The 15,581-nt window shown below is 38.5% G+C and overlaps 1 protein-coding gene across 1 annotated transcript in view; it reads left to right on the plus strand.

Moving 5' to 3' along the window:
* LOC136238727 (uncharacterized) overlaps positions 1 to 15,581 on the plus strand; it is a 58,263-nt gene that overhangs the window by 37,442 nt on the left and 5,240 nt on the right. Inside the window, exon 2 of the mRNA XM_066029299.1 lies at positions 14,013 to 14,288. Within this exon, the coding sequence (XP_065885371.1) occupies positions 14,013 to 14,288 (276 nt within the window). The remainder of the gene's footprint in view (positions 1 to 14,012; positions 14,289 to 15,581) is intronic.

The raw sequence follows: 15,581 nt of genomic DNA on the forward strand, positions 1-15,581 counted from the left end.
TAAAAGCATGCATATATATAAGTTAACACCGGTGGTAAGGTAGGCGGGGGTAACTTCGTGAATACTTTGCTTTTTCGTTTATAACTTTCGATCTACTGAATCGATTTTAACCAAAGTTCGTTATGTTTAGCGCGTACATATGTACTCTCAGCATACCAACGTACAAGAGATTTGAGCTTATTGCTGAAGAGATACTGCTATAGCACTAAACATCCGGTGGTGTCAAAAAACGCGTTTGGGGGTAACTTCGTGAATTCGAAGTGGTGTTTTGATTCAATAGACACACCTGTCAGCTATGCACCTATACTGGTAGGCTACACAGACATGGCTAAAACACGGAATGGACTGTAATGATAGGTCCACTTTTTCTTGAAATATTTGGATCCCTCTGAAATATTTTTGTTAGCTACCACTATTTGCATACATTCAAAGGGGGGTCCAGATATTCAGCTGAAATAATCGATCCCCCTCCCCGCTGTCTAAGGGACCGAAGTCCCTCGTGTTTCTCCCTATAAAGTCCGCGATTGTTGTCAGAAGGAAGTTGCACACAATGCTTAGCTTGTTCCCCGTGCTTTTCTATACGCCGATAGAATTGAAGACAAGTTAGAGAACAATTTGTATGGATCGGATAATCAAATCTCGGTTGATTAGAATAGGCAATACTTAGCTAACAGACAGTTGATTTGGGGAGGAATTTTCCTTATAGAAGTGATTAGTAGTAGGTTTTGGTATGCCTATTAAAGTTTTTAAGTAAAAATCGTGTTACATGTTCTTGAAAAACTAATGATTTTGCAAAACTCAGAAAAGCTAGACACTGGTGCTTGGATGCAAATTAATCGCTATATACTAGCGTATCTTCACAGTAAATTTCAAAGCATTCGGTTAAGCCATTGAGGAGTAACAGCCGATCAAAGTTAAAATTCACGAAGTTACCCCCTTCACGAAGTTACCCCCACCTACCTACCTTACAGTGGTAGAGTGTTGGTACTCTAAACCTGAATGTGTGGGTTCGAGTCTAGCAAGTTTGTATTTTCCGCAAAAATAATGCAAACTTGTTGGTTGTTTGTTTTTACCTACTGTACCGTGAATTTGTGCCGACTTGATAGCACTGCTGACACGTGTTTTACAAGTTGGTTAGGCCGTACCTATTCAGTGGTGGATACAGGGGGGGCCCGCAACTCTTTGAAAATAGCGCGCGCTCCAAATTTGTTTACGATTCATGTGGGTGACGATTCGTGATCGTGCATTAATATGGCTTTTTCTACTAGCCAAATTCATACTTTTGTATTTGAAATCATTGTGTCGTTCAACAGCAGGCAGTTACCTTTTTTTTTGGTCTTCGACTTATGCACTTGTCAATTTCACCCCCGGGCGTCCCCACACCCCCAAGTGGGGATTTGACATTACTTCTTGTCCCCACCCCTGCACAGTGGCATGGCTAAGGTGGGTACTGGTAGGGAACAGGCCCAACCAATCAGTTCCAGTGCCCTATCAGTTCCATTGCCCTTTTCATAGTATTATAGTTCTTTATTATATGGGTAATATGTAACTGTAACTAAATAGTTCAGTTGTAAGTAATATGTAATATGTAACGAGTTACATTTAAAAAGTAACTGTCCCAACATTGCAAGTAAGTAAAGATCCGCTTTCAGTGCTTTCACCAACTCAAAAGCTTTTACTGGTGTTGATGCGACTCCGGCACAATCATGCTCTAAGTGACTTGGCATGTCACTTCAATGTTGAGCAAAGTTCTATTTCATGCATTCTGAACCATTAGATACCTTTTCTGCGTGCTAAATTTAAAAGGCTTATACAATGGCTACAGGCATGTATTGTATTAATGTGCACCTTCCAGCAGGACATTTGCAGTTACCAGCAATAGCATAGGTGTTCCAGTAGCATTTGACTTAATTATAAACAGGCAGTAAGAAGAAGGATTCTGTCGCATGGTGGGCCACCCATTTCTAAGCTAAACAAATGTCCACACTGACATAAACAAATACCTGTTCGAAAATTCTCTACTCTGCACATTGAAATGGCACAGCCTGGATTTGCCCTTCTAAATCATCTGTTACAATGATATCAGCGACTTTCTTAACTAACTGTTCAGATAGAGGAACCTGTTTCTCTCGTAGAGAAGCCTTCAGTTGATCTACAGTCCATGAACGATACAGTTCAACACCTTCCCAGGGGCGGATCCAGACTATTAAAAAGGGGGGTTCCATTTTGGAATTACAACTTCAGCCTAGCTGTAAGTTGAAGACCAAAGAAAGAAAAAAAAAAGGTCACCACCTGCTGACAACAGCTGCCCCTCACCATAGATCAAGACACACGGTAGTGTGTCGTGCGGCCCAAGAAGCCGGCGTGCCACCCGTGAGTATATTAACAGGAAGAAAGAAAACGCAATTTTCACACCTATGTAGCTCTGTGATCCCTTATCCGATTGGAACCAAATTTGCTAGAGAGGTGCCGGCCGGTATCAAGACACACGGTAGTGTGTCGTGCGGCCCAAGAAGCCGGCGTGCCACCCGTGAGTATATTAACAGGAAGAAAGAAAACGCAATTTTCACACCTATGTAGCTCTGTGATCCCTTATCCGATTGGAACCAAATTTGCTAGAGAGGTGCCGGCCGGTAAGGGGAGTCTACACACCAAATTTGAAGAAAATCGCTCCAGCCATTTCCGAGATACGAGCGAACAAAATTTCGTTTTAATTTCTTCGTTTTTTTCTTCTTCTACTTCTTCTTCATTTCTCACATTCGCAAAATCCGCCATAAAACACGAATGCGTGCTCGGATCGGGCTGAAATTTGGCACACTTAAAGGGCTCATTAAGGCGGATCTGTGTACCAACTTTGGTAGGAATTCGATGAACATTCACGGAGTTATGACCGATTATTTGCGTAAAATAAGGTCGAAGGTCTGTCACGCCTACAGGGTAAACTCCTTTGAGGAATCAGTTGAAAATTGATATGTAGATGGAGCAACCATCGTAGGAGTGCCTTTTTGTGGTTTGAAAGGAATCGGAATAAAGACCACGGAGATATGACACAAAACCCGACCTGTGTCAAAATTACGCAATCGATTTTTATGAATAAAAAACTATTAGTTTTCGTATCTACCAGGCAAACCGCTTAGAGCAATGAGCTGAAAATCAGTATGTAGCTGGAATAATCATCATGGAAAGTCCTTCCAGTAGTACAGAAGAATTGGATTACAAACCACTGAGTTATGATTCGAAATCCAACTACGTGTTGCAAATGCGAGATCGAGATATTCTAATAGAACAGTCACCCTATTAGAACATTCAGTGTATAGCTACACATGCATGCACGCATACAGTTCATATTACTTACAAGTTATTAGTTCATTGTGTAATAATAATGGAATTGATTTATTTGATAGTGCTTCTCTTTGTTCTTGTAGAAAAAAAGCAAAGAAAAAGATGTGATATCTATATGCATAAATATTGGAATTCATTTATTTGATGGTGTTTCTATTTGTTCTTGTAGAAAAAAACACAGAAAAGATGTGATATCCATGCATAGCTACCAAACTGGATGCTGCCAAGCTATATACATCATGGCTGCACCAAAGGCTAAGCCTGTACAAGGGTGCTTCCACAACATACAACATACACAAAAAACTTGATACACACCTACATAAACTATACATTGTACCGATAATGTAGCATTGTTCATTATATGATTATATCACCTTTATACCAATTATCAAACTTCAACAAACATTAAGCACAATAATATTTATTATTTTCAATATACGTAACTACACTCACTAATATAGAGAACATGCAATGCAGTTATAAGTAGGGCTCAGCTTTCAAGTGCATTATTATTTATACAACATTGGATATTCAAATAATATGATATTCAGGATGCTGTTCAACATTCTACTACTAAATCATTTATAATCATTAAGTGAATGCAGTACGTAGGACTAAACAGTATATAAATCTATGGGCTGCTCACTGGCAGCTCCACCTTACAATCAAAACTGCATAGTGAGGCTTGCTGAAAACATAACATCATCCATAGCAGTGTTGTTTTAGTAAGGAATTTTAGTTTTAGTTATAGTCATGGCCAGTTTCGTCAATTTATTTTAGGTATAGTTTTAGCAATCTTTCCTAATTCCTTTTAGTTATTGATTTAGTTAAGGTTAGCTATATTTCTGTGTCATTTTAGTTTTAGTTAAAAGATGTGAAAATCTTTTAATTATAGTTTTAGTAAAATTATAAAAACCCAATTATAGTTTTAGCTGTACATAAGAAAATCTTTTGGTTTTAGTTATCTTAATTCTTTTTAGTTTTAGATTTAGTACTGGTAAATTATTCTGTTGCGTTTTAGCTATAGATTTAGAGTTTTAGTTTAATTAATATATTATGAAGTTGCTTTTAGTTTTGATTAACTAAAACACACATATATATGTCTTACTAAAAGTACTTCAGGTTTAGTCATAGTTAACTAAAACAACACTAATCCTTAGATATCCATCGGAAACCCTCAGTCTCCACCACATCTGGAGTTTGCATTCTTACAGCAAGGTATCAAGACACACGGTAGTGTGTCGTGCGGCCCAAGAAGCTGGCGCGTAACACCCGTGAGTATATTGACAGGAAGAAAGAAAACGCAATTTTCGCACCTCCGTAGCTCTGTGCTTCCTTAATGAAACAAAACGATTTTTGCTGTGGACATGCCCCCCAACTGCAGCACTCCACATTCCAAATTTGAGCGAAATCGCTTCGCGCGTTCCCGAGATATGCGACTTCAAAAATTGGCTCAGTTTCTTCGTTTTTTTTTTTCTTCTTATTTTTCTTTTTCTTGTCGCACACTTACAAAAACTGCTATAAAACTCGCACGCCATATCCGATTGCCTTGAAATTTGGCACACAGAAGGGGGATATAAAGGCGCATCTCGGTACCAACTTTGGCTGGAATACGATAAACAGGCAAAGAGTTATGAGCGATTATTCACGAAAATTAACACCAATATGTTGTCACGCCTACAGGGTAAACCGCGTATGGGAAGAAGCTGAAAATCGGTGGGTGAATAGGTTAACTATTGAACCTCAAACCTTTTGTGGTTTGAAAGAAATCGAGCTAAAAACCAGGAAGATACAACGAAAAAACCAACAGTGTGTAACAATTACGCAATCGAGATTAGCTAATAAAAAACGACTGCTTGCCACGCCTACCAGGTAAACCGCTTGGGGTAATGCTTTGAAAATCGCTGTACAGATGGAGTTATCATCTTAGAAAGGCTCTTCAATGGTGTAGAAGAATCAGACTTAAAACCACGGAGTTATAACACGAAATCCAACTTAGTGTAGCAAGTGCGAGATCGAGATACTCTAATAGAGCAGTCATCCTAATAGAGCAGTCATCCTAATAGAGCAGTAACCCGAAGAGAATTCAAGAGATCAGCTAGAAACAAGTAACCTGTATAGAGATCAGCTACAAACAAGCCACCCTGTAGAGAGATCAGCCACAAACAATTCACCCTGTAGAGAGATCAGCTAGAAGAAGTTACCTTGTAGGGAATTCATGCAACTATAGAAAGAGATAATTCAGCTAGAAGAAATCACCTTGTAGAGTTCAGCTACAAAGAAACCACAATGTAGAGAGTTCAGATACAAAGAAACCACCATGTAGAGAATTCGTTTACAAACAAGTCACCCTATAGAAAGATCAGCTAGAAGAAGTTACCTCGTAGAGAGTTCAGTTACAAAGAAACCACCATGTAGAGAATTCATTTACAAACTAGTGACCCTGTAGAGACATCAGCTAGAAGAAGTTACCTTGTAAAGAGTTCAGCTACATAGAAACCATTCTGTAAAGAGCTCAGCTGCAAACAAATCACCTGTACAGAATTCAGCTACAAACAAATCACCCTGTAGAGAGATCAGCTAGAAGAAGTTACCTTGTTGATAGTTCAGCTACAAAGAAACCATCATGTAGAGAGTTCAGCTACAAACAAATCTCCCTGTAGAGAGATCAGCTAGAAGAAGTTACCTTGTAGAGAGTTCAGCTTCAAACAAATCACCCTGTAGAAAGATCAGCTACAAACAAATCTCCCTGTAGAGAGATTAGCTAGAAGTTATCTTGTAGAGAGTTCAGCTACAAAGAAACCATCATGTAGAGAGTTCAGCTACAAACAAATCTCCCTGTAGAGAGATCAGCTAGAAGAAGTTACCTTGTAGAGAGTTCAGCTTCAAACAAATCACCCTGTAGAAAGATCAGCTAGAAGAGGTCACCTTGTAGAGAGTTCAGTTACAAAAAAACCACCATGTAGAGAGCTCAGCTACAAACCAGTGACCTTGTAGAGACTTCAGCTAGAAGAAGTTACCTTGTAGATAGTTCAGCTACAAAGAAACCATTCTTTAAAGAGCTCAGCTGCAAACAAATCACCTGTAAAGAATTCAGCTACAAATAAATCACCCTGTAGAAAGATGAGCTAGAAAAAGTTACCTTGTAGAGAGTTCAGTTACAAAGAAACCACCATGTAGAGAATTCAGCTACAAACTAGTGACCCTGTAAAGACATCAGCTAGAAGAAGTTACCTTGAGAGAGTTCAGCTACAAAGAAACCATTATTTAAAGAGCTCAGCTGCAAACAAATCACCTATATAGAATTCAGCTACAAACAAATCACCATGTAGAGAGATCAGCTAGAAGAAGTTAACTTGTAGAGAGTTCAGCTACAAACAAATCACCCTGTATAGAGATCAGCTAGAAGAAGTTACCTTGTAGAGAGTTCAGCTACAAAGAAACCACCATGTAGAGAGTTCAGCTGCAAAGAAATCACCCTGTATAAAATTCTGCCACGAACAAATTGCCCTGTAGAAAGATCAGTTAGAAGAAGTTACCTTGTAGAGAGTTCAGCTACAAAGAAACCATTCTGTAAAGAGCTCAGCTGCAAACAAATCACCTGTACAGAATTCAGCTACAAACAAATCACCCTGTAGAGAGATCAACTAGAAGAAATTACTTTGTAGAGAGTTCAGCTACAAAGAAACCACCATGTAGAGAGTTCAGCTGCAAACAAATCACCCTGTAGAAAATACAGCCACAAACAAATTGCCCTGTAGAAAGATCAGTTAGATGAAGTTACCTTTTAGAGAGTTCAGCTACAAAGAAACCACCCTGTAGAGAGATCAGCTAGAAGAAGTTACCTTGTAGATCGTTCAGCTACAAACAAATCACCCTGTAGAGAGATCAGCTATAAGAAGTTACCTTGTAGAGAGTTCAGCTACAAAGAAACCACCATGTAGAGAGTTCAGCTGCAAAGAAATCACCCTGTAGAAAATTCTGCCACAAACAAATTGCCCTGTATAGAGAGATCAGTTAGAAGAAGTTACCTTTTAGAGAGTTCAGCTACAAAGAAACCATTCTGTAAAGAGCTCAGCTGCAAACAAATCACCTGTACAGAATTCAGCTACAAACAAATCACCCTGTAGAGAGATCAGCTAGAAGAAATTACCTTGTAGAGAGTGAAGCTACAAACAAATCACCCTATTGAAAAATCAGCTTGTAGAAGTCACCTTGTAGAAAGTTCAGTTACAAAGAAACCATTCTGTAAAGAGCTCAGCTGCAAACAAATCACCCTGTATGAGAGATCAGCTAGAAGAAGTTAACTTGTAGAGAGTTCAGCTACAAAGAAACCATCATTTAGAAAGTTCAGCTTCAAACAAATCACCTGTAGAGAGTTCAGCTACAAACAAATCTCCCTGTAGAGAGATCAGCTAGAAGAAGTTACCTTGTAGAGAGTGAAGCTACAAACAAATCACCCTATTGAAAAATCAGCTAGAAGAAGTCACCTTGTAGAAAGTTCAGTTACAAAGAAACCACCATGTAGAGAGTTCAGCTACAAACTAGCCACCTTGTAGAGACATCAGCTAGAAAAGTTACCTTTTAGAGAGTTCAGCTACAAAGAAACCATTCTGTAAAGAGCTCAGCTGCAAACAAATCACCTGTACAGAATTCAGCTACAAACAAACCACCCTGTAGAGAGATCAGCTAGAAGAAGTTAACTTGTAGAGAGTTCAGCTACAAAGAAACCATCATTTAGAAAGTTCAGCTTCAAACAAATCACCTGTAGAGAGTTCAGCTACAAACAAATCTCCCTGTAGAGAGATCAGCTAGAAGAAGTTACCTTGTAGAGAGTGAAGCTACAAACAAATCACCCTATTGAAAAATCAGCTAGAAGAAGTCACCTTGTAGAAAGTTCAGTTACAAAGAAACCACCATGTAGAGAGTTCAGCTACTAACTAGCCACCTTGTAGAGACATCAGCTAGAAAAGTTACCTTTTAGAGAGTTCAGCTACAAAGAAACCACCCTGTAGAGAGATCAGCTAGAAGAAGTTACCTTGTAGATCGTTCAGCTACAAACAAATCACCCTGTAGAGAGATCAGCTAGAAGAAGTTACCTTGTAGAGAGTTCAGCTACAAAGAAACCACCATGTAGAGAGTTCAGCTGCAAAGAAATCACCCTGTAGAAAATTCTGCCACAAACAAATTGCCCTGTATAGAGAGATCAGTTAGAAGAAGTTACCTTTTAGAGAGTTCAGCTACAAAGAAACCATTCTGTAAAGAGCTCAGCTGCAAACAAATCACCTGTACAGAATTCAGCTACAAACAAATCACCCTGTAGAGAGATCAGCTAGAAGAAATTACCTTGTAGATAGTTCAGCTACAAACAAATCACCCTGTAGAAAGATCAGTTAGAAGAAGTTACTTTGTAGAGAGTTCAGCTACAAAGAAACCATTCTGTAAAGAGCTCAGCTGCAAACAAATCACCTGTACAGAATTCAGCTACAAACAAATCACCCTGTAGAGAGATCAGCTAGAAGAAATTACATTGTAGATAGTTCAGCTACAAACAAATCACCCTGTAGAAAGATCAGTTAGAAGAAATTACTTTGTAGAGAGTTCAGCTACAAAGAAACCATTTTGTAAAGAGCTCAGCTGCAAACAAATCACCTGTACAGAATTCAGCTACGAACAAATCACCCTGTAGAGAGATCAGCTAGAAGAAGTTACCTTGTAGATAGTTCAGCTACAAACAAATCTCCCTGTAGAGAGATCAGCTAGAAGAAATTATCTTGTAGAGAGTTCAGCTACAAAGAAATCATCATGTGGAGAGTTCAGCTGCAAAGAAATCACCACTGCCCAAATTTCAAGGCAATAGCTCTTTCCATTCTGAAGTTATCAATTGTCAAAGTTGGCAAATTGGATGTGTATGGAAGGCCCCTTTTCGCAAATCCGGTCCCATATGTATTATATATATAATTTGTACATTTACTGATAAAATATTTAAAGTACATCTACTTCATCTTTTCTTCTTCCTGTAGTAAAGAAAAAAAACATAGGTTAAAAAAGTCCCAAAGCTGGCCATAGGCCGGCTTTGGGGTATACAAATACAAAAAGAAATGAAATCTAATCCAAAACAGCCAAGCTGTAAAAAAAGTGTGCGGCCCTCAGAAAGGCTATGGTGAAAAAAGATGTGAAATCCAAGGTGGCGGCCAAGAAATGGCTGTGATGGTAGGTTAATGGTAAAAATTTTAATAATGACAATTCAGGTAAATTTTGTGAAGCGGCACAAAAATTCACCTGAATTGTCGTTATTAAAATTTTTACCATTAACCTACCATCACAGCCATTTCTTGGCCGCCACCTTGGATTTCACATCTTTTTTCACCATAGCCTTTCTGAGGGCCGCACACTTTTTTTACAGCTTGGCTGTTTTGGATTAGATACCCTTACCAACTATATTTCCTTATTTATATCTAGATATATAACTTGCTACACTGCTCCTCAAAAGACTACTGTGACTGCTCTATTAGAGTATATCGATTTTATATCAATTTGATTGCTCTATTAGAGTATCTCAAGTAAGAGAGGCTCTTTCAAAAGGGGGATTCCATGGAACCCTTGGAACCCCCCCTGGATCCGCCCCTGCTTCCGCCATTGATAGCATTCACTGTCAAATAGTATTATTGCATCATAGAAGTCATGCGAGAATTAGGAAGTTTATGGTACGCGTATCGTCTCAACTAGCTGTTTTTTTTTTGTTGTTTTTTTTGCCTACCGACCGACCCAGCAACAACTTTTCAAATAGGTATGGCCTTATTACTGAGCCTGTACAGTATGCAAGAAATGCCAAGAATAGCCGGAAAGTTATGGAAGAATACAGAATAATGGAACTGACAGTAATCAGATGCTGGTGGTGGACAGGAAACAGAGAATTTATTTAGAGTGGCCCTTAAAGTAAGCATTCCATGCATGCAGCTCCTTTTTAAATTTTTGGAAAATGTTCAATAGAGTATTGGTTGCTGATCTCAGAATTTACCTATATAGCTAGTTCGTTGGGTTGGAATTATTTGGCATGCACAGTGAAGCAAGGTACTAGATTCTATCATCTAGATTCCATCCATCATGTTATTAGAACTCTCTGTGGTTACTAATACTCACCATCACTTTTGGCTGCAAGGAATCGTGGGGAAAATTGCTATGGTTTATTGCTGCTTGACCTTCAACATGCTGGATTTTTGTTGATAAGTTGGCTGTCTAGGATATTTCATGCCAGTGACCGTCACAAAGCTTAGTAATGTATGCCATCTACTGAAGAGTATACAATATGCAGCAGGTAACTCGTGTTGCTATCTCCTGTTTGTATATAATTATTTAGTTTTATAAGTAGCTATGATTTATTTTTGCTTATTTGTGACCGAATTTGACAAAACCAGGCTTCCACACACATACAGTTTTACACTTTTGAGAGATGATCACTCAGCGCAGAAGGATGCCATCAGCTTCAAAGTTTGACCTATACTTTGGAAGCATTGTGTGATTTCAGGTCAATAGCATGCTGGAAGGTCATGTTACATACAGTTGGTAAAATTAAAGAATTGGATGTGTGTGGAAGCCTGGTTTTGTCAAATTCGGTCACATTTATTTTTGTCTTGCCATGCAGGGCTCCAGTTATTAGTAACTTGATAACCCTGAGACTAGACTCCTCACCCATTGTAATTATATCGTACATGTAATTGTCAAATTCTTATTATGTTTATCTCTCTTTTCTCCAGGGCTCCCCATATATTTAAGTGCAAAGGTAAAGAAGTAGGCATGGTTATACAAGCCGAGGAAATGGATAGTGCACGACTTAAACTATATGCCATACAACAGCTTGGTTATTGACTCTCATGAGCCATGCAAGGAAGCAGCATTTGGTTTTGTCACCTTATGCTGCAACTGTTAAGAAACAATAACCTGTAGATTTAAATCGATAGAGTTTGAATGTTAACAGTGGAATGTAGGATACTTGAAGCAATTTATTCTAGGCTCATGAGTCATTACTAGAGATTCCAGAATAGCTTAAATACTTCGATGGGTATTTGTAATTCCAGTAGCATGGCTTTATCAAACATTTAAACCATGCACGTGTGATTCCATGCTTTTGTTGGTGTATAGTGCTACTAGCAGGGGCGGATCCAGAGTTTCGAAAGAGGGGGGGCACCTTTCTGAAAAACAGTTGAAGACCAAAAAAACTTGCTGAAAACCAGTTGAAGACCAAAAAAAAAAAAGGTCAGAACAATAATAGCTAGTTATCCTTACCAACTATATCACGTCTGTTATGTAAAATAAAATCCTATTTGTAGCTTCATAGGTAAGCTACACTGCCTTATGAACATTGTGACTGCTTTATTAGAGTAATTGACTGCTCTATTAGAGTATCTCGATCTTGTATGCAATTTCTTGAAGGGGGGGGGGCATTTGCCCCAAATGCCCCATCCTGGATCCGCCACTGACTAGCCACATGAATATTCAGAAATTCAATGTGTATTAGTTCTCCGTGTATTTGATGTGATTCAGTTAACTCAGTTTGCAAATGTGCTTATACCCCATTCATGTTGCAGCTGGCCAGGGGCAGTTTTAGGGGGGTTTCTGGAAACCCCAGAAACCCCTTTGGGGCTGGGCTTACTTCAGAACAGCTGTCCAGCCCTTAGGAAACTACTGATTCTTCCTTAACTACAACTATAAACCATAGGACATAGCACATGAATCATACTCACCAATGCTCATCTGCTAACTGATGCTTTCATTACTCTTGTAGTACAATTCAAGGATCACAAGTATTTTTGAGAGCACAAGATAGATACTCTAATAAAACAGTCAGAACATTCATGTTGAAACATTAAACAATATGCTAGTTCTGCATTTTATTTGTTTTTAGGATGCAATTTATCCAAACCTATCTGCTATTAGAGATGTATCTTTACAAATTTAGGTGTGTATTTCAATGTTCATGATAGTCTTCACCACAGGAACTCGTTACCTTTTTGTGAACATTTTCAGTTGTCTCAAGTTCCTACAAGATCACATCCTTTATCTAGTTCATTCCATTTTCTTTCTTTGTCAACAGCCCATTTTTGTGGAACACCATACCTCATGTCATTCTGCAGATTAAAAGTCTCCCTTATTCTGTTCAGCCCTCTATCATTTTCTTTTCTGCTCTATTGTTGTGTACTCATATTAAGGTGTTTATTTTGTTTTTGTACAATCCTGTTGTTTTGTCCTTGTATTCCAAGTAATTTCATTGTTTTTTTTAATGTCTTGTGTTACTGTATGTATGTGTTTGTGGGGAGTATGTTTGCAGGCTTGCTCTTTTGTGCAACCCAGTCTTTTGACAAAATTGATAATAAATAAATATTAATAAATCAATAAATAAATAAAGGCCTTTCATTTATTGACATCTACTTTTACAGTACTTAATGACAGTCATTGAGGAATACTGTATTCATGTACTCATGCACCATCTCAAATTCAGTTTCAACCTTCAAAATTTTCCTGTGGGACATATACCTATATGTCCTAACATTGTGATTTGCACACTAAGGTGCAGTTGATGATTCTTAGATACTTCCTGAATGTTAACCACCTCATATGCCCCCCCCCCCCCCAACTTAGCTAGAGTACTGTTCTGTTATGTTAGAGTACTGTTCTCCACCTCTGTTATTGACATAGCAGTAAACCTTCCAAGACTACATAGCAAGAAATGGATAATAGTAATAATGTCAAGTAACTGTGAAGAAGCAAAACGTTGATCATGACTAGCTATAAAGTTAGCTAAATACTTGAAGCTATATAATCATAAAGATCCAGTAGACCAATCTATCATAGCTAATCACATAGCTATTAGTGAAAACATGACATATTAAGTGCTAGTGAGCATCAGTAGATCAGAAACTCTGTAAAATAGTGTAGGTTTTAAACAGTAAGTTTCATTAATTTCAGGCATTGTAAATTAAAACCTTGTTAGCGTCTGGGGGTTCAGTCCCCAGACTCCCACATCTGAATCCTCCTACCACTGGAAACCTCCTTCTAAAAATCATAGATCTGTCCCTGCTCTGGGTCCACTCCATTGGCAGTTGTTGTGTACTTGGACTGACTGAGTTTGGAGTTCCTATTGGTTACTTAGTGTCCCTTGGCCAGGTGAAAAGGTAATATCATTGGACAACAACATTTCTGCGTGTTTATATTTTTCTTTTCTTTAATCAGGGGAGTATAGCTAGCAGAATTTATCACAAATGACCTCACTCATCAACAGCAATGGTATTATTGTTCAACCTAAATTAGTGCTTGTCTGGTCCAGTCCAGGACCCTGCCACAAGCAGGGGTGTGCCAAGGGGGGTTTCCAAGGGGGGGGGGGGGGGGGGGGGAGGGGGTATTGATGCCTCTTCTCTTTCCAAACCTTGGATTTGCTCCTGGTGGCTGCATGCAAGATATTATTGTATAAGTTTTCAATGAACAAAATTCTTGTGTAAATGTGCTACTTGTAAATGATAATAAGTCTTTAAGTCTTTGTCATTCATGCCAGAAGTTTATATAAGATACAAGAACCTTCACTTTCTATTTTATCTCATACATTACTATAGACTAAGTCATGGGCATCATTAGTACGGGCATCATTAGTACACTGCAGTTTATTCTTCCAACAGAGAAAATCATGAACAAAGTTCCAGAAGGTCGACTGCAACTGCTAATGATTGCTGTCCCTAAGATCTCACATTGCTGGAAGGAGATTGGCATTCAACTACATTTTACTAGGGAAGAGTTAGAAACTATTGATAGAGGTATTCACCCACAGAATGTAGAAGACTGCTGCAAAGAAATGTTACTACTGTGGAAGGACCAAACCAAAGCTAGTGCTGACATTCTTATTTATGCTATAAAAGAGGCAGGGAATGCTGCCTATGCTGAAGATCTTAAAAAAGGTTTGCATGTTGTGATATGTACCATTATCTTTTTATTCTATATTGAAAGTGTGTCATCCAACTCACTTCAAATAAGTGTGCATGGTCCTCCAAATACTGTACTGAGCTTTTATTTAAGTCCATATGTACATGCTTGGATGATATGTGTGCCAACCATTTTGGCCACTGCCAATAGCCTAAATGTGGACAGGATTCTGTACAAACACTTTTCACCATGTACTGTATCCATACATGACAGGGGGCGATGGAGCAAGTCAAAACGGTATACAGACATTGCCTTTACTGCTAATTATTAATACTAATACTCTAAGTGAAGGGGCCAGCTTTTCATAAATAAAAACAGTGGAATTTTAAGCTAACGACTGAATCCTACATCCTATTGAGTCTAAAGGATGTCCCCAGGAAATAATTATACAGGCACTGAGAGTTGATGTTTTAAAGTATTTTCACTGTGATTTTGCAGATAACAAGCTGTAGGACCAGGTGTCAGCACTTGTGTTGCAAAGCCTTATTGTACTAAGAATAGTAAGAAATGCGGACAAGATTATGTAATAAAAATTAATAATGAAATAAATTAATGTTTGAGAAAACTACAAGGCATATAGCTGGATATGATGATCTAAAGACACAAGTATATAATAATTACGCCTCTTCATGCTGGTGAGTGAAATGATATGGCAACCTTAATGCCATTCAAAACAGCTTAGCATGTGACAATTTGAGTGTTAATCAATCGGATGGCTGCAGCTTTGTGGCTACCTAGGTCCTGCAGTCATGGATTTTTTCTCCTTTTCAAACACACTTATTATTATTAGCATAATGGATACATGTACAAGAGTACAATAAAATGTTATTAGACTGTAAGCCTTTGTTCATATCCATGGCCTGTGCTGTCCCAGTACTTGTCAAGCTTTGCCTTGAAGGATACAACAGTGTTTGTGGAAACTATTTCCTTAGGTAGATTGTTCCAATGATTGACAACTCGTTGAGTAAAGAAATTAGACCGGACACTCAATCTAGAGTGTGGTTTAAACAACTTCATGTGGTGGCCTCTAGTGTTGGTACTAACAGCTGGTGTAAAAAATTCAGTAGGGTTGACATTATAAAGACCATTCAGAATTTTAAAGACTTCAATAAGGTCGCCACATTGACTTATGTAACAACTTTAAACAGGCTGTAGGACCAGGTGTCCTACAGACTTTCAGCACAGGGGCGTAGCCAGGATGTTTTTAAAAGGGGGTTCTAACAGCAGTATTGAGTTACCAGGAGCAGGGCTCTGCCCCTTTCCGCTAA

The sequence above is a fragment of the Dysidea avara genome, chromosome 11, assembly GCF_963678975.1.
Source record: "Dysidea avara chromosome 11, odDysAvar1.4, whole genome shotgun sequence".
In the NCBI taxonomy this organism is placed as follows: Eukaryota; Metazoa; Porifera; class Demospongiae; order Dictyoceratida; family Dysideidae; genus Dysidea; species Dysidea avara.